Source organism: Apostichopus japonicus, chromosome 19 (assembly GCF_037975245.1).
Source record: "Apostichopus japonicus isolate 1M-3 chromosome 19, ASM3797524v1, whole genome shotgun sequence".
Taxonomy (NCBI): domain Eukaryota; kingdom Metazoa; phylum Echinodermata; class Holothuroidea; order Aspidochirotida; family Stichopodidae; genus Apostichopus; species Apostichopus japonicus.
The window spans coordinates 2,834,657-2,854,835 of NC_092579.1; the positions used below are offsets into that span (position 1 = coordinate 2,834,657).

At 43.3% G+C, this 20,179-nt stretch overlaps 1 protein-coding gene across 1 annotated transcript in view; it reads left to right on the forward strand.

Moving 5' to 3' along the window:
• Nucleotides 1-20,179, forward strand: part of LOC139960405 (aldehyde dehydrogenase, mitochondrial-like) — a 33,053-nt gene that overhangs the window by 9,267 nt on the left and 3,607 nt on the right. The window contains exons 6-13 of the mRNA XM_071958749.1: nt 3,578-3,639; nt 13,018-13,146; nt 13,911-14,024; nt 14,435-14,534; nt 15,919-16,103; nt 17,524-17,688; nt 18,355-18,512; nt 19,124-19,238. Of these exons, the coding sequence (XP_071814850.1) occupies nt 3,578-3,639; nt 13,018-13,146; nt 13,911-14,024; nt 14,435-14,534; nt 15,919-16,103; nt 17,524-17,688; nt 18,355-18,512; nt 19,124-19,238 (1,028 nt within the window). The remainder of the gene's footprint in view (nt 1-3,577; nt 3,640-13,017; nt 13,147-13,910; nt 14,025-14,434; nt 14,535-15,918; nt 16,104-17,523; nt 17,689-18,354; nt 18,513-19,123; nt 19,239-20,179) is intronic.

Consider the following 20,179-nt stretch of genomic DNA (forward strand, 5'->3'; position numbering starts at 1 on the left):
GTATGACCATATTACAATTGATGTGTCATTTCTTCATATGTTTTATATAATAATATTACGGTTCACCTTCACCATATCTCAAGCGAGAGCAAAAGAATAGATCCCTGCTAATATACAGCCCACCAAAGATGATATGAGGGACAGAAAGGTTCTGGCAAAGTTCTGTTTGAAAAGTTCCGCCAGTTTCTGCATAGATATTTGATCATCGTGTCCTATGATGTAATAGAAAAGAAGGACTGGCATCCACTTTCTTCTTGGTACTTCTTGATTGCTCTGCCAAACTCACATCTTTCATCCTTGTGCTGTTGTTACCTTTCCACAGGGATTCCCCCCCCCTTCCTCCTCATGTACTTATTAATAATGGATTAAACAGATATTCAAAGTTGCTCCATGGTTGTTCATCGCCTGAGTTTGTGAGTTTTCTCACAGCTTTAGCTTAATGGTTTCATATAGAGATGTTATATCCCTGTTCTCATGCCTGTGTTAATATCATTTAATATCCTTCATGATACACATTAAAAATGATTTTTACACATCTATGAAAATGAGAGAAGTTTGATAGAAAGATTAAATTTTATTCTGCCAGTTTAACATTTGATTTAGACAAATAAAGAAGGAAGCAGTATTGCAACAAGTCATTTCAATTTAACACTACATAAAGGAGTCACATAGCAGTACTTTCCCTGACCTGGAGTTGGTTAATCAAATCGATTCCTGTATTACTGGCACTATTGGGTCAAATTTCATATATTCTCATTCATGTCTCTGCTTTTGAATCTCAATTCATAACTCGTCACCAGATGGGTGACAAGGGCTCTCAATTGTAGTTACAAATTGTCGTTCAGACCAGTTTACTTTTAGTATAAAAATTTATGGTCCAGTACCTCTTGTAAGTGCCAATCAGTGACAGCTAATTAGGCGCAGTCATCTACCCGGCTTAACGTTTCTAAAGAATCGGTCAAATTGTAGACTTTTATTATATTACCAACAATTATAGCAAAGCTAGTGGCTGTATAAGGTGATAATTGAAGGGCATTCAAACAAAGTTTATTTTGTTGAGGAATTTTTGTCATTGTGTCTTTCTCTTCCAACTTCAATGCTCTGACCACACAGGGTTAAAATTTCAGAATTTTAGCAGTCTCTAAAAAAAAAATTAAGCATTTTCATTTGTGGCGATTCCATATTAAAAGAGTCAAACTAATCAGTAGATGGCATTTAAAAGTTCAAGAGTGAGGTGATGGGGGGGGGGGTCAAGTAACTGACAACTGTTAAAAGCATTTTCGGAGTGGGGAGGGGGGAGGGGTGGGGGGGGTTTGGTTGCCCATGACCAAGAAGTTTACAAAACCCCAAGAGGAGTATCACTTCATACATTCACAACTGCTCAATCTACTGCAGCCCACCAGGTAAGTATTTGTCAAATTGCATTGATCAAGGGGAAATTAATCAGCCAGTTAATAATAATAATAATAATCAGTTTTTATATAGCGCGACTTACAATAAAGTCTGGCCACGCTGCAGTTATTAATAATAAGTCCACTAAAAAAACTAAGAGTTTCATCACTCAGACAAATCTTACATATATTAGTATTAACCATGTTCTCAGCGAATTTGAAAATTTCCATAATTTTTAACGTGTTTGTTAATGATTTTAAACTAAACTACTAGGCGAGCTACCGAACTGCATTGCTTTGGTATCTTAGTATCTAAGCATTGCAAGAGTACCAAGAAGCACAAGTGCAAGTAGCAGAACTGCTGTAAATCACATTGTTGTTTGTAATGTTTGACAATAGAAGAAGGAACAGAGATAAAGGAGGGAAGGGGAAAGGTACTTTAATGTTTCACCTAGATAAGGATAATAAACAGAGATATATATATCTGTGTTTCTTCACTTTTAGTTTTGTCAGTTGTCACTTTGTTAAAGTTATGTGCATATTTGTAGCTTTCATGCCACTAAAATGAATGCTGAAAGTTTTTACGGGGGCGTTTGGCCCCTTCATGCCCGGCCAGGTGCTTTCCCCTTGTAACCCCAGAGGGGAGTGACCCCCTGATGATTTAGCCAATATCGCTGGCATGAACACTGTTAGCAAGTATTAACTAATAACTAGATCTATGGTAGTTGCATAATAGTCTATATATCTGCTGACTCATGGTGTGAATTTCTCTAAAGGAAGTTATTCATCCATATATCGCAGTCTCTGTAGAATGCATAGGTCAGCATAACTTACAGTAATATACAGTGAATCAATAACTACACTAGTGCATGCATGTATGAGCACTAGTGTTGCATTCTTCAAGTGTACAGTATCCTTCACTAATACAGTGGTCTCTTTTAACAAATTACCATGGAATTTGTTATCCATATTCATGAGTTACATTTAAATATGCATTGTAATGAGTAACATCTTTGTTGATCTGGACATAATGTGTAGTTTGATAATCTTTACAATTCCTTAAATCATTATTGCTACTATCACAGTGCAAAGCCTAATTGTAAGGATTCATCCCATAGAAAACAAATTTTCCTGAACAAAATTACCATGCTTCCTTCGCATACTGTTTATCCTTCAAAAAGAATAACATTTTCCTATGAATTTGTGGTCAGTAAAATGGGGGAGTTGCTACAAGAGCTCTCTGAACCCATTAACAAACAGACACAGCTGTATCTGGGTATCCTTTAGTTTAAAGGCATTGAAGACTCGCCCCAAACCGTGTGCTGTGCTCTGAAAAAGTTAACTTTCCGTTGCTTACAGGTGAAGATTTTTTCTTGTCGCTACAAAATGCAGACAGTAATGAAACGTGATACCTTGTTATCTTTTATCTAAACCTGAGATGTCCATGGCTGCTATGTATACTGTGTTGTGGGTATTGACCGTAGCTGTATGTACTGACTGTACACTAGTGTCTAATTACCGACGGTAGCAAGCTGTGTGTGTATTTTCTGGGATCGATGGTGGTGTCTAAAACCTCTGTTACACCTCATTCGAAACAAGGTCAGATTACCGGCGTGAGGCGTTTCTTTGTGCGCGAGTCTTCACACCCTTTAATTGAAACCAGTAAACATCCCAAACAAGCTTCAGCAGGCAGAGAAAAGTACTACATGGTCACATTGCATCTAGCTGGTTAGGAGTTATTTTAAAGTCATTCGTGAAACACTTTTTTGCCTTTTCCCAAAGATTGAAATTATCATAATTGGACTGCTTGGTTTACTATTGGAAACGTATGAAACTTGACTATAATCCTTATTATTAGTAAAGTAATGTAGTTTTGTATTGTTATCGGATTTTAGCATAAAAAATGTAGAAAAAGTGATCAAAATCAATGTGAAAACCATTGAACAAATTCTCTTTCTCTAAGTAGTCATAGCACACATACATCAAAGCTGTACTTAATATACAGTAGTATATCTTCAATATATATGTAGTATTTCTTATTACTGTGTACTGATATTACATTTTCAATTTTCTACAAGTAATTTTAATGTTCAGTTCCAATTCCTTCTTGACACTGAGCAGATTGTGACTGGTTGCTACATTTTCTTGTAACTCTCAGTCAATTTATTCATTTCCTTTTTGCACAGATGGTAACAATTTCGCCTACACTAGACAGGAACCAGTCGGAGTTTGTGGACAAATAATACCAGTAAGTAAAGTTAGACTTCTAGAGATACTTCTGCTCTTTATACCAGCAATTAATAAAACAATTGTACACAATGGGTAAAAATGTGCTTAAAACTATATAATTATATGAGGTAGGAAATAGAATTGTTTGATTACTCCTTCACCAATTTCTTGTATATATGATAGATGAAGGTTGTCCTGGCTTTGTTCAGTGAAAAGAATTTATTTATGTGTGGATTGCAATATTGTGGACAGCATATCAGTATTGTGGATTGCAGTATTGTGGACAGCTTATTGTGGACAGCATATCTTGCCTACTCAAAGAGATGAAATGCTAGTTACAATGATAACATTTCAGTGGCAATTAGTCAAGGTTGTTAGGTTGTCTGTCACAAACAGGATCATAAAAACTATGTCTGTAGATCACTGTTATAGCCTAACTGACATTTAGCACTACGAGCAAAGGGCAGAGTTCTAAATGCCACTAGGCTCCCTATTGAACTCAAGAATAAGTTCCCCTTTGTAATTTTCACCTCTAGCCGCCATTCACACGCAAAGACGGATAGCTATGAGTATAAAGAGCATGGGGTGTGCAGGGTGGTCTAGCTGGGAGGTGGAGGGTGCTCTAATTGTAAACAATTTAAACATTCCAGGGATGTTTCTGAGCACTATGAAGTGCTTTCTGTCAGACTATTCCTACTTCAAATGCGTGCCACATAATGAGTGTTTGTATGAATCACAAGTTGATATTTTGCTGTATGAATGTATTTTGTGGCTGAGAGAATATATATGCCTTTATTTACTTCGCTCCTCGCTTACCTGTCTCGCCACAACCTTAGCACCCTCATTCTACCGCGCCTAGAATGTCCTGGTAACCTTTTAACACTGTGCACCCTCTGTGACCCGGCTTCACGGGTCACTGCCCATCCTTCTCATTCTACCAACCAAAGCGTCTACATCGTTATTTTCGAGCGGATATTATTCCATCGATTTCTGTCCAATTTTGGTTCCTAGAATCGGAATTTTTTTCCACCTACTGTTTGCTGAAGCATTCTAACCGTTGCAGCCCGATAAGTATCCTTTTCCTATTCTTGGGAGGTTTTTTAGGGCTGGTTTTTGTTAGCGGCGCTCGCGCCGTTTTTTTCTGTGCAGAAAACTTGCGTGGGTAGCAGTTCTGCGATTTGTTTACCGTAGTTACGCTAGTTCCCGCCTTTTTAGGCTACACACGCTATCACGCCTTTCCCTCACCCACTGTTTAGTTGTTCAATTTTGTTGTTCACTTTAATTCTCCTGCCTTCATTATTCGTTTTTTTCGTTAATTCGTTGTCTTCTCTCCTCCCTGCCCTTGCTAGTTAGTTAGACTTTTGTGGGTCGGCTTAGGCCTAATTGTTACCATTGTAAGCCGCGGGCCTCTAGCCGAGGCACGGTGTTAAGCCTAGTGTGTTTTCCCACAGATCTTATTGCTTCTCTCCCCCTTTTTAGCTTCCCTCTCCTATCGTTTTGTTAGATTCTTCTTCCTTAACCGGGGTTTTTCAGTCATGTCCAGAAGCCAGTTGAAGTGCGTTAACTGCTCTAGGTTCCGGCCAGGGAGGGCCTGGGATGAGCACGATCTCTGTCCCAAGTGCCGTACGTGCACGAGGAGGGACCCCTGCCTAGTGTGTATCAACTTCACCCCCAACCAATGGCTAGACATTGATACCTGGCTAGCAGGCCAGAGAAGCAAACTTCAGGATAAACTCGACCTGCTCCCCAACCCCAGTGGGTCCCGAACAACGGGAGACCGAGCACAGTTAGGAGAGGAAGAAGAAGGAGAGGTGTTGGAGAGGGGCCCAGTAGGGGCCGAGGAAGAAGGAGAGAAAGGGAAAGAGAGAGAAAGAGAAGGAGAGAGAGAAAGAGAAAGAGAGAAAGAGAGAGAGAAAATGCCTCCCACGGTCCCGGCGACGTCCGGATCAGTCATGACCAAGGGGAAAGGCAAAGACAAGGGCAAGGCTCCGGCCAAGAGAAAAGTGCCCAAGAAAAAGTCCGGCCTCGCCGGCACCGAGAAGGCTTCCCAATCTGGGTCGCAGAGAAATAACCCGCCGGAGAGGCAGGTGCCACGGGCACCGACAAGCCCAACTCGAGCTCCTTCCGGGGCGCACAGCAGAGAGCCAGAGGCCGGAGGATCGCTGTCCAACCAGAGCCGGTCCCGGAGCGGGGCCGAGAACCACAGCCATCACGATCCCCAGCTGGGATCCCCGACCGAGAGAGCAGAGGAAGGAATCCCTCACGCAACCCGGCCAGACGGGACCGCACCCGATCACGGTCCCGATCCCCCAGACGAGGTACCAGGAGGGGATGGTCGCCAGCATCAGACCAGTCTTCCGACTCCTCCGATGATGGATACCGTAGGGCTAAGAGGAGGTATCGACCACACAAACAGCGTCACGAGGAAGAGCCCTCGTGGCTAGCCCAATTGACAGGTCTCCTAAAGCCGCTCCTCGAGAGAGAACAACAGAGAGCCGAGGCAGAAACAGAAGCCGGGAGCCAAAAAGCGGCTACAACGACCACTACGGTCCCGGAACCCCCCCTGGAACCGGAGGCAGTCACCCTCGGAGAGGACACTCTGGACTGCAGAGCCTCCGTAAATCTATCGGGTCTGGAGGACAACTCTGACGTCCCCCCGGAGTTCGACCCTTTGGAAGAGGAGTTCCCAGGCATCTTCGAGGAAGAGGAAGCTCCCACGGCGGGAGGCAGTTTACCCCCGGAACTAACCACGCGGGTGGCAGAAATCTTCCGCAAACACCTTGGGTTCGAAGACACTCCCGAAGTGACAACTAAACCGACCCAAGTTTCCAAACTCACAGCCACAGGGGAGACCTCTACCCGTCCGAAATCTACCATTCCAGTCGACGCCTCCTGTTATGACAGGTTCGAGGCTATCGCGGATAAAAAGAGATGGACCGCGTTCCCGGCAAAAGCAGAACCAGACGAAGCATGGAAAACCCTTTTCAAATGCCCGACCATACCGCAGGAGGCTAGAGAAAAGCTAAGGTCCGAGCAGGGCTCTTCCTCCTCACACATCTTCAAAAATCCTAGCCAGAAGAAGCTAGAGCAGCTCCTAGTTGATGTCGACCTGGCCGCACGCTCCGGAATGAAGTTTACTTCTGTTCTCATGCTGACCGCGGAGGTGCTGATGAGATATCACCAACAACTTCCACAGGACGATACCTACGTGTCCAGAAACGAGGCAGGCCAACTTTTACTACTCCTCGGACCGCTTGTGAGACTGGCCTTCGACCAGTTTGCTAGAGTCGCTATACGTTCAGTCAAGGCCAGGAGGGAAAACGTCATCTCCTCCATCCGCTGGCCATCCGTGGAAGCTAAGGAGAGAATGCTAGCCCTGCCCTCCTTGGGAGACGACCTCTTCGCTGGTAGCTTCCAACAAAAACTCCAGGAGGAAGTCTCACGCAGAGAGACATTAGCCAAATCGGAATTCCGCTCCTCTGAGAGATTCAGGTCAAGACCGCACCGCCTAAGAGAATCTAGACCAACCAGAGGAGGCAGAGGAACGTCCCTCAGGACACCCATGAGAGGTACCCCACGGGGCAGATCAAGAGGAACAACTAGCCGACCACCTCGCCCGTGGGGAACACGAGGCTCAGGCAGAAGCCCGACGACGACCCGACGGGACGGCGACCGCTCCTCCACTAGACCACCGTTTGCCGCCCGGCCCTAGGGGTGCCCACCTCACCACGGCAACGCCGCAGGTGGGGGGGAGACTGTCACTTTTCACCCAGCAATGGGACATTTTGGGCGGGGACAAGTGGGTATTGGAGACGATCTCACAAGGGTACAAGATAGAGTTCACCTCCGCCCCGCCCTCCGGGGAGGGGGGAAGACCTACTCCAATACCCACCGACCCCGTCCAACAAGCAGCACTAGAAGGGGAAGTATCAGCCTTGCTGGCGAAGCGGGCAATTGTAGAGGTGTCGGGAGAGGCGGGACCCCTCTTCCGCTCCTCCCTGTTTCTAACACAAAAACGGGACGGGTCTTGGCGCCCGATCTTGAACCTAAAACCCCTCAACAAAAATTACGTAGAACCAAAACGTTTCCGTATGGAGACCCTAAATTTAATCCTACCCCTGCTCAGAAAGGGCATGTGGGCGGCAAGCGTAGACCTACAGGACGCCTACTTACATATACCAATACATCCACGTCACCAGCGGTACCTAGCCTTCCAATACGCCGGAAGGAGATTTACATTCAGGTCACTCCCGTTCGGCCTGTCTACGGCACCAAGAGTCTTCACAAGAGTGGCAGGAACGGTAATCGCCTACCTCAGGAAACAAGGAGTAACGCTGTACGCCTACCTCGACGACTGGCTCATAGTAGGAGAGACCCTTCAGGAACTGGGTTGGATAATCAATCAAACAAAATCCCAGCTAACACCAACACAGACGATCCAGTTCCTGGGGGCCAGACTAGACCTCACCACAGGCATAGCCAGTCCCTCAGAACAAAGGATAGAGGCAGTCAGAGCGGCCACAGCCCAGATCATATCGTCACAAGAGTCACCCACAGGAACGTGGCTCCGAGCCCTGGGGCTAATGTCCAGCCTGGTCGACGTGGTGACATTATGCAGACTACGCATGCGTCCGCTGCAACTCCACCTGCGGAAAACGGCCAACCTACTAACCCTGGACCAGACAGCGCCGATCCGCCGATCGGAAGACATCACCCCCCATCTACAATGGTGGCACGACACAGGCAATTGGGACCAAGGGGTCCCCTTCACCACCAGTTTGCCAAACACATCGGTCACGACGGACGCCTCATTGACAGGGTGGGGAGCCCACTGGAAGAACTTGACAGCCTGGGGGACGTGGTCCACAGCAGAAAAGTCATGGCACATCAACTCACTAGAGATGTTGGCTGTCAAACGGGCCCTAGAGTCGTTCCACGAACACCTGAAAAATACAGTAACCACCGTCTTCACGGACAGTACCACCGTGGTAGCGTACATAAACAGGCAGGGGGGCACTCACTCCGAGAGGTTATGCCAGCTGACCTGGGAAGTCCTGATGACAGCCAAGGACTCCGGAATGACATTACGGGCGTCCCACATCGCCGGAAAACTAAATGTGATGGCCGATGCTCTATCCAGAGGACAGATGGACCCAAACGAGTGGGCACTGTCCCAGAAAACATGCAACAGGATCTTCGAAATCTTCGGCAAACCAATGGTGGACCTGTTTGCGACGGCGGAGAACACCAAACTCCAGATTTTTTGCTCCAGACAATTCCACCCCAGGGCGCACCACATCGACGCCATGTCCTTCCCATGGAACAATCTGGAAGCTTACGCCTTCCCGCCGCTCTGCATGATCGGCCAGGTCCTGAGAAAGATCCGCCACTCCAGAGGAAGAGTCATACTGATAGCCCCCTTCTGGCCCCGCAGACCATGGTTCGGGGAGCTCCTACAACCTCTAATGGACACCCCAGCGATCCTACCGGACACGCCCCATCTGCTGTCCCAAAGACGGGGGACCCTCATCCACCCAGACATCAAAGGGCTACAACTAGTTGCGTGGAAGTTGTCAGGACTTCCCTTCGACAGAGGGGCTTTTCGGAAGCGGCTGCCGCGATCGCGGCCGACGCCAGGAGGGCAACAACCGTTGCTACTTACGATTCCCGACTACGCAAGTTCGGGGAATGGTGCCACAACAGACAGGTACTGCCATCCGAAACCTCTTTGGCACAGGTGGTAGACTTCCTTCACTCCCTCTTCGAGGAAGGCAAGCAAGTGTCGACCATCAAGAACTACAGGTCGGCAATTACCGTTATACATCGTGGGTTTGCAGATGGGTCCACCCCAGGCAGCAACAGGGACATCTCCCAGCTCATCAGGGGGATGGCGAACAGGCGCCCCCGAATCAGGCGACTCGCGCCCTCGTGGAGTTTGTCAGCAGCGCTGCAAACACTCACCAAACCGCCGTACGAACCCATGGCCTCAGCCTCGCTGGCATCTCTTACAAAGAAAACGCTATTTCTGATCGCTCTGGCGTCAGCAAGAAGAAGAAGCTGTCTCCACGCTCTCTCCACCAAACAGAACCATATCAGGTTCGAGAACCACGGGGTAAGAATGGTCCCCGATCCGGCCTTCCTAGCCAAAAACCAGGTCCTATCCTTCCTGCCGGGGGACATTTTTATCCCCGAAATAAAATCCCTCTCTTCAATCGCAGAGGATAAACTGTGGTGCCCAGTCCGAGCTCTCAAATGGTATCTAAACAAGACCCAACACCTTAGAGGAACAACCACGACCTTGTTCTTACCGAGAGCACCTTATTCAGCGGCGTCCAAAGACACCATTTCCCGATGGCTGGCGGAGATCATCCGCCCGTTTACAACCGGCACAATTACACCGAGAGCCCACGACATCAGGGGAGTAGCGGCCTCAACAGCCCTTTTTGCGGGAGTCCCAGTGGAGGACATTCTCAAGGCAGCAGCCTGGCGAACGCCAACAACATTTGTTACCTGCTACCTTTCGGACTCTCTACAGGCTGAGACGGCGTTTTGTAGCGCGGTGATGCGAGGTCCGGCGGGTATTAGGTCCCACCCCTCGGGCCTCCCACCATCGGGCAGTGCCACTCGGTGCTAAGGTTGTGGCGAGACAGGTAAGCGAGGAGCGAAGTAAATACTCCAAAACTTACTGGTTTGGATATTTACGAGTGACGAGCTTACCTGTCTCCATTCCCGCCTCCCTCCCCCGAGGGGGGTGGGACGCAGCCGGACGGAGGAGCGGTCGCACTGACCTGACTATACACCTTCCTGTACAGGCCAAGAGACCTGAGAAAAAAAAAAAAGGAAGGGCCTCCACCGAACGAGTCCTCGCCCGGCCACCTAATTTTATCGGTGAGTTCATGGTAAAAATTTTTTTTTTTGGACGTAGTATCGTGTAGGAATGGGTAGTAACTCGTAGTAACTTGTAGTAACCGGTAGTAACTCGTAGTAACGTGTAGTAACTTGTAGTAACCTAGTTCCACCGTGAGTTACTGGGGTTTTTAGTGTCGTATAACCCCTTCTCTATGAACTAATGTTCTTCTCACTTCGGTTGTCTCGTGACTTACCTGTCTCCTCACTACATCTACACTACAGTGTTCGGGGCGTTGGGCCTAACTTAAGAGTATCTCCTGCTATTTTAGGCCTCCTTGTTAGAGTTAAGGGGTCAGACGTGGACGGGGTCGTAGAGGGTAGTCTCCCTCCCTACTGGGGGGGAAGTACTCCCCCTCCCGTCAGTAGCGTCAGAATTCGATGTTAGTTCAGGAGTCGAGGGGGTAGTCTTCCCCTTCTGTCGGGGAGGACTACTACTCAACTCCAAGGCAGAGACCACTTTGGAGGGCTTTGGTCTCATGAGAAGGATGGGCAGTGACCCGTGAAGCCGGGTCACAGAGGGTGCACAGTGTTAAACGGTTACCAGGACATTCTAGGCGCGGTAGAATGAGGGTGCTAAGGTTGTGGCGAGACAGGTAAGCTCGTCACTCGTAAATATCCAAACCAGTAAGTTTTGGAGTTTCAGTTTGTGTACATACACAACAATGGGGTGTTCGGCATAAATTTATTCTCAGCCTATCTTTATGATAGGCTGATATTCTCAGCTGATATGATATTCTCAGCCTATCTTTATGTGTCGTCTGGCAAGGGTGTTGTTCAATAACAACTTCCCGACATGGACATTAAATGGATGTGTTCCGAGAGATTGGCTTCGGTCAGCTTGCGAGTCTAAAAGCCTCCATGGCTTCTTTCGTGAGTTCCTGCTTGCGGGAAGATCATATATACATACATACATGAAAAGGTGTTCTGCCGTCAATAATGTGCTGTTTGCTTAATAGACTCTGGCATCTAACCACCAATTCAAAAAGGGTCATTTTATAATATTCGATGTTTACCAGTCAAACGTGAGTGAATACTGAATGATTTGTATGGTCTTAGTAGTACTGTATTGATTTGGCATAAATAAAACAGACCCAGGTAGCTTTTTCCTTATTTGGATCATAATTCATTTTGTCGAGTGATTTTTACAAGTAGCTCCATTTTCAAGAAATTATGTTAACCTGATGTGATAAAATTACCTCCTAAATGTACTTTTGTGGGTTCAAATGTAGTGATTTTAGTTACAGGAAGTTGACCTTCAGAGTATTCTTGCTGACAAATTTTGAAATTCCCTTCTTTCATAGTCCAATCTAGATTCTAAACTATAATCTTTAATGTAAATTTAACAGTATAATATGAGAGGTTCTCATGCAAGATTTAACTGTCTCTGGTCATATGATTCTACAGTAATGGAAACTATACATTGAAATGATCCCTGGAACCAAGAAGTTTAGATAAAGGCTAAACAAATGATTTTTCCAGGTCAGCCAAAACTAATCTGAAATACCAACTATTAGTTTAACCTCAGCTGATAGTATCCCTATCAGTCTCTCAGCCCATTCTGTGTGTTTTTGGAGGTTTTTATCCAGACATTCGTCAGATCAGCCATTATTCTTGGCCCTCATTTTGAACTACTTTATCAGATAACAACAATTTATGCTGGGTATTGCTGTCAAAATTGTTATTACATCTGGCAACATTGATCACAAATGTGTATGATTTTGGGTTAGCCTGTATCTCTTTCCCCTTCCCCTTCTCTTCTCCTCTGCTAGTATTGTGAAAAATATTGTGAATCATGTGATAATCAATGTATGTCATTACCACTCTTACTGGGATATATTGCACCTGGCAATACTGCTGGCCTGGTGGGTATTGGTTAATGTTGTAACTACAACTCAAGATTGACCTGTAAATCCTACATATTATATAATACCATGGTCTATTTATGTGTCAAAAACCCTGTTCCTACCCACTATGGTACCTTGCCCAATATTTCTCAGCATTATAGCCTTGCAATATGCAGTTTAATTTTGTGTGCTTCTTTAATATCAAAGTAAGGAGTTGTTCAAAACGCAGCCCAGTTTTTCTTTCACAAAGGTCCTGCCTAAATGGGAATGCCAGGCAGTTATGACCCTCTTGACTTCTAAACAATTACCTAATTTACAGGTCTCTCATTTTATATAATGTGAAAACATTGTTTATAGCTGTTTCTCTTGCTTTGACTCCCAAGAAACAGAAAGGAAACAAATTTCAAATTGTCTTTTTCTTGCTAGATGTATTTCTTATTTTAGTTCTTTGTTGCACAGGATTGTAAGTTGAACCATTGCTCATGGCTGTTTATCATAACCATTTTTTTTAGTGTTTGTATATATATGACTTGGAAAAGAGCAAAGAAAATTATTTCTAGAACAGCATTCTCAAGCCCAGAGCAGTCAGTTTTACAGTTGTTCATTTTAAACATTAATATATAATTATGTTTGACTTGTCATAGTGGAATTTTCCATTGCTGATGCAAGCCTGGAAGTTGGGTCCTGCTTTGGCTGCTGGATGTTGTGTGGTGATGAAAGTAGCAGAGCAAACACCGCTGACCGCCCTCTATATCGCAGATCTCATCAAAGAGGTAAGCAGATAAATACTTCAGAAAATAGGTTGTCAATTATTTAAAAGAAAAGCATGAGAAACCAAGGCGTACTTGTTCAAGGCCAACGCCCTCTCACATGACTTTACAACTTAACCCTGGTCAATGGTAACTTGTCACACCTACACACTAAAGTGTACACAATTCAATCATTCTCTCCTGGGGCATCACAGTACACCACATCCACGTGTCCCCCGGGGACTTCCCATAGGGTGCACCTACAAACTGGTGCACTCAACTATATTTACAAGTTACCTCGCAAGTCCCCATTATACACCTGGGTGAAGAGAGGCGATGGAGATAAAATGCCTTGCCCAAGGACACAACGCAATGATCTGGCCAGGACTCGAACCTGTAATCCTTAGATCACAAGTCCACTGCCTTAACCACTTGACCTCAATGCCCTCTCTAAACACTAAACACTAAGCAATATCAAGTTTGCCTCCACGAGATTACTTGAACTAAGGTGATGAAGATGTCCTGGATTTCCAGGGACAGTCACATGGAAGAGGTTGGGGAGGGGGTCAACATCAAACATCATGTCCTCAGAGTTATTGGAAAAAATGTGGTCACTTCAAAGATGAAGTAAGTTAAAGCTCTTATAAAGATTAGACTTAAATAACAAAGACTAATACCTAACAGATATTCAGACAACAACGATTTTGATATACTATATAAAGGTTGAGTTTTAAAGCTAGTCATTAAATGTGACTAAACATGGCTTCATGTTCTGTATCCATTACCAGGCTGGATTCCCACCTGGTGTTGTCAATGTCCTATCTGGGTTTGGACCTACTGCTGGTGGTGCTGTGGCATCCCATCCTGACATTGTAAAAGTTGCCTTCACTGGCTCCACTGAGGTAAGTATTTAATCTCTTTAATTACATTCTTACTTATTCAGTTACCTAGCAACCAGAATTAGTGACCGGCAGATCAAATCAGTCGTTAATTTCAAATTTGTTTGTCGTCCACTTTTACAGCTGTCTTTTTAATGGTGGTAAAAGGCTTGGTGTTGTTCTAAGGGGGCCTCTTCATCCTTCACCCCACACCCCCCTCCCCTTCCCCTCCCCCTCCCCTCTCCCTTCGTCCTAAGTACTTTCCCATGTCATTTGAAGTGGCATCCACACACAATTGTTCCGGACATGGTTTCAAGTGAGACAATATGAGACATATATGAGACTACACTGTTTTTGTGCTAGCTAGACCAGCATACCTTGATTTCACTATGCAATCCTTTGTTGTCATGTCACATTTTCTATGGGTTTAACAGGTCGGACGAATAATCCAGGAGACGGCATCAAGCAACTGTAAGAAGGTTACTCTGGAACTGGGCGGGAAGAGCCCTAACATCATACTTGCGGATGCAGATAGTGAGTATATTTATCTAGAGCACAGAGTGGGCGAATTGCGGGCAGCATGGGGGGGGGTGGGGTAAATTAATTTTGTGCATCCTGCGGGAATAGCCCTAACATACTTGCCGATGCAGATAGTGAGTATATTTATGTAGAGCATAGAGCAGGCGAATTGTGGGCAGCATGGGGTGGGTGAATGACATTTGTGCAGCCTGCGGGAAGAGCCCTAACATCATATTTGCATAAGCAGCTAGTGATTATTTTTATCTAGAGCACAATGCAGGCAAATTGCTGGCAGCATGGGGGGGGGGTGAAGGAATTTTGTGCAGCTTGCGGGAGGAGTCCTTACATCATTCTCGCCAATGCATATAGTGAGTATATTTAACTAGAGCAAAGAGCGGGCGAATTGCGGGCAGCATGGGGCGGATGAATGAATTTGTGCAGTCTGCAGGAACTCTTTCAAAACACTATTAATGTGCAGGGATTAATTTAGTGTTCAAAGTTGTTGTAGCAATTTATAAGGCTCTGAAATGTTGTGTCTTATAAAATACTACAGTAGATGATTCCTGTGTAGAGAAGGGTGATACATCTTTGAACTCGTTTAGCAATTTAACCATTTTGCACTGGGATCCTGAATATAATTTTCCCTGATGCGGCCAGGGGAGCTTTAACATATAGCAGGGAAAGACACAATATGTATTCTTCAATGAGGAGTTGAGTATAGCAACTAATCGTGATAGGATAGTTCAGCATAACAATTGGACAAAAGAACCTTGTGACCTTACGTTTCTCATTCAGTGTCATGTGTCCATATTTAGAATTTAGAATTAGGTACATCAGTATGTGTTGTGGCCCCCCATTGATTGCATATGTGTTGGAACTTATTCAAGTCCATCTTAATTGTGTCAAATTTGCTATTTACTATATTAAGTTAGATTTGTTTACTTGTTATTGTATAAAATAGGGTTCCTGCTATTTTTTCACTGTTTTATTGTTTCGTTTAATGATTTGTTGCTTTTTATTAGATTTATATTAGATTTAGATTATATGTACAGCGCCTTGAGTTTGTTTTACATTGTAAGGCGCTTTATAAACCTAATTTATCATTTCGTTTAATTGATTTGTTGCTTTTTATTAGATTTATATTAGATTTAGATTATATTTATTGTTTCGTTTAATTGATTTGTTGCTTTTTAATTAGATTTATATTAGATTTAGATTATATGTACAGCACCTTGAGTTTGTTTTACATTGTAAGGCGCTTTATAAATCTAATTTATTATTATTATTATTAAATAGGGTTCTTAGTCATGAAAAATTATCCTTCCCCGTTTGAAAGCTGCTACATGTTTGAGTTCACTGTTATTTTATCATATTTGATTCTGATTTTATGCATATTCAGTGAGTACTGCAGTGGAGACGGCACATCAAGCTCTGTTCTTCAATCATGGACAGTGCTGCACAGCTGGGTCACGAACCTTTGTGGAGGAGGGGATCTACGATGAGTTTGTGGAACGTTCTGCAGAGAGGGCCAAAAACAAAGTCGTTGGTGATCCGTTTAATGCTAAAAGTGAACAGGGACCACAGGTGAGTTAGGTCAATACCTGTTAGCCAAAACATCAACATTTCTTATAATGAAATCTACTTTTCTTGTTGTACCTTGTGTCATTTTAGATTTAACAGAGCTAAGGAAGTTCTTATCTATATTTCATTTTGCTTGTCATTTGTAATGATGCAAACATGGCAGTTACACAAAAGTTGTCACAAGTCTTCTGTTGCACTTGTATTACATGATGTAAACTGAACATAGTGGAATCAGTTGTAATTTATTTGCTTGATGCTAGGGATATGTGATAGGCTCAAGGTGTAGGCTTCTACTTGTATGTGCAGTGTTTCTATGGTGCATCTACCAAAGATCATGTAACTATTAGGTGATTGGCTATAAAGGTTTACTCTCCTATTTGAATGTGCAGGTGTTCCTATATATGGTGCATCTACCAAAGATCATGTAACTATTATGTGATAGGCAAAAAGTGTAGGCTTCTATTTGTATGCACAGTGTTTCTATGGTACATCTACACAAAATCCAATGTAACTGTCAGGTGGTAGGCTAGAAGTGTAGGCAGATCTGTTCATACATGCAGTGCTTCTATATATGGTGCATTGATCTACTAAAGGTCCTGTAACTATGAGGTGTATAGGCTTCATGTCAGCAGTATTCCTATGGTGCATTTACCATCGGATATGCATCAGTTTATAGCTATACTTTATGCTCAGGTGACCTTATGCTTTAAATAGGAATCTGGGACAAAATTTAAGGGTGGAATGTGTGGCCAGGGGAAAGGGCTAAGGGGAGGGAGGGGTGTCCCCCTCCCATTTGAGAGAGAAAAGTACTAATCTGGTAGAGCACAGATATGACTTACTCGAGAGTACTGTATGCCTATAGGTCAGCACAAGACTAACACGACTTCTGTTCTGTAGGAGACACTGTCACCCTTGTACATTACTCTGCTCATATGGTAGGATAGGCCTTTACCCTACGTTCTAGCAGTTCTTGTTTTGATCTCTGTGATCATCTGTGCGAGGTATTTGCGTACATCTGTGGTTTTACAATGACGTGTAATTTAAAAGGTATAAAGGGCAGGAAGGTAGATTTTGCAACATTTCTTCTTGGAATCTGGGACTGTCCTTGAAAATTGGGGACGTCTGGTCACCTTACTTTAAACATATGTAGTGAAGTGTAAAACGTTTGTTGAAAATTTAGTGGAAATTAGTGATAGTTTACCCAAATTACTTCAAGTTAGGTTCTTGACCTTATGAAATCCTTGATAATCGTCATATTATGCTTGAGCACTATAAAGAAAATATTGATGTCTGAAATTTGTCAGCTAAGTTTCAGACCTACGGTAAAACATGTATTAAAATTACAACAAGCAGTTACAGTCTTAAGACAGTTTTATGAAAATATCAGTTAATTTCCTTTATTCTTGCTGATGTTTTAACACAGGTGGACAAAGATCAGTTTGATAAAATTTTAGGCCTTATTGGCAGCGGTAAAACTGAGGGGGCAACATTAGTCACTGGTGGCAGCAGAGCTCATGACCGAGGATACTTTATTCAGCCTACAGTTTTCTCAAACGTGACAGATGAGATGACCATCGCTAGGGAAGAGGTATGAAGACTCCATCCAGATAATTATTTCTTCATGGTATCGTCCTCTTGTGTTCAACGTTGTAATTAACAGGTCGTTCCTATTTCAGTTTAGATTCACATTTTGATAAACACTCTACGTTTGGTAACAAAACAGCCTTGTCTTTACTTTTAGTAGAGACTTCATTAAAATAGCAGGTTGCCTTTTATAGCTGTATGCTAACCTTCATTTCTTAGGAGAAAGGAAATATAGAAAGTGTTTGTCTAGAATAAGCATTAAGCTAGTATTTACTTTCAAAGGTTATAATGACAACAGCTTCAGATTTGGTTCCCCAGAGTTTCTGAAGACTAGCTACCTCTGATATCAGACTGTGATATGTCCAGCCTAGATGTTTTGTTGTTGTTGTTTTTATTGTCTTGGTTGTTATGGTGGTTAGGATTTTGGGGGCTTCTTATTTTTTCTAAATCAAGAAATTTCTTCAACAATTTAAACACCCTGTGTGACATTATTACAACTTACTGGCAAAATGAGTCGATGTGGCTTTATCTGATGGCAAAATGATTTTACACCAAGGCTGCAAATATACCAGCTGCTCGGAAACCTAAAAGTTCTTGTTATATGTTCATCCTTATTAGCAAGAATGTGTTTTAAATTGGTCCTATGATTCTTTTTGCAAATCACTTTCAGATTTTTGGACCAGTGATGCAAATTCTGAAGTTCAAGAATTTGAACGATATCATTGAGAGAGCGAACAACACAGAGTACGGTCTTGCTGCAGGCGTCATGACCAAGGACATAGAGAAAGCCCTCTACATAGCAAACAGCCTTCGAGCCGGAACCGTCTGGTAAGAGGCTAGACTTAGCAGTTCATCTTGTGCAACATTACGATCACACAAGCTTTTATAAAAATTATTATGGCCTTATCATTAATCAATGTTTCTTCAATAGTTATTTTACTCCCTACATAATTGTGTATTAGTTTTTGCGCCAAGCTCTAACTGTTAACAAAATTACTTCAAAATAGCATGTTAGATGGATGTCATAGTGGTCATACAAATCCAAATGGCCACCTCCAGACACAGCATGCAGTTTCGTCGTGCCCGAAAACCTGGGTTCCATCAGTCACCAAAGAATGCAGAATATTCATATGGTGAAACAGACCAGTTTGCATCAGGGGTGTACATTTGTAGCGTGTAGATGTCCATCACATGATCGGTATAACTTAAGGAAATAAATTTGGTTTTCATACATTTTTTACACATCTTATAATTCACTTTCATTACACCAGCTTAACAACCTAAACATTTTTCCTGCACAAGACCGTTGCATTGAGAGAATTTTTTTTTATTTTCCTTCTTGTTATATGTCCTTTCAGTTTCTTTTTGTCACTACCTTAAATGAATGTTTAATTTAGATGGTTTTTTTTATACGTCAACTGCTTCAATTTTATCTTCAGGGTAAACACCTACAATCAGTTTCAGTCCCAGCTGCCTTTTGGTGGCTTCAAAGAGTCTGGGACTGGACGAGAGAAGGGTTCAGCAGGGCTCGAGCCTTACCTGGAGACCAAGACTGTGAGTAGAATTAATTCAGAAGAAAAATCGGTTGGAAAAAACCTGATTGTCTGGTTCACATATTCATTCCTTGTTTGAATAACATCCGTTTAGTAGCGTATTTTGGTGGTTGAAGTTGCTTGCTCAATATAAAAAATAAAAAATGGCAGGGATAGCAGGGAATTTCTTGCATCTTGAGGTCAAAACACATCCTCATAGCATGTTGTGCAAATTTTCAAATTTGGTTATATTTTGTGATTCGTGTATGGCCGCAGCAACATAGCTCAACGTCATTATGGCAATTCGGCTGAAAATATTTTGGTTGTTTCCTTATGATATTTAAATGTGCTATCCACAGAAGAAAATAACTATATTTCTCTTGCAAAAAGTTATAACAACAAGAAAATGCTAAAGTTTGCATAAAAATTAATTTCTGCTATGCATATCAATATTTGTATTAAAAAGTAAAGAACATTAATTCTTCTTCCATTAAGCAAAGAATGCAGAAAGAAGTTAACTTGAATGCTTCTGAGGGTCTGTCTTTGATTTTAGTTAAAATGGCTTCCACTTAAACGGATTTGTCTGCTGCTTGACAATACTTTTGTGAAGGTCAACAGAGTTGCCTCCAAGATTGCTAGAAAGCCAAAATAAAACAGTTGTTGTGTAGATTTCAAACCAACATGAACTTTAAGGGCAACATCAACATGCATTCCCTTTATTGATTCAGTTTGTAGGTTGAGGCCTACCCTCTTCCCTGCCCACACCATCACCCACACACCATCCCTTGGTTAATAACAGTGGCAACAATGGTAAGGTCAGAACACCAAGGAAAGAACATTTGAGATAGTTTAGCAACTTACACCTCAACAGTTGGGGCCAGCACTGATGACCTTTCACAGTCCCCAAGTGTATGTGTGTTGCAGGGGGGGGGGGGGGAGGGGTTGGTCTATGCTTTCCAACTC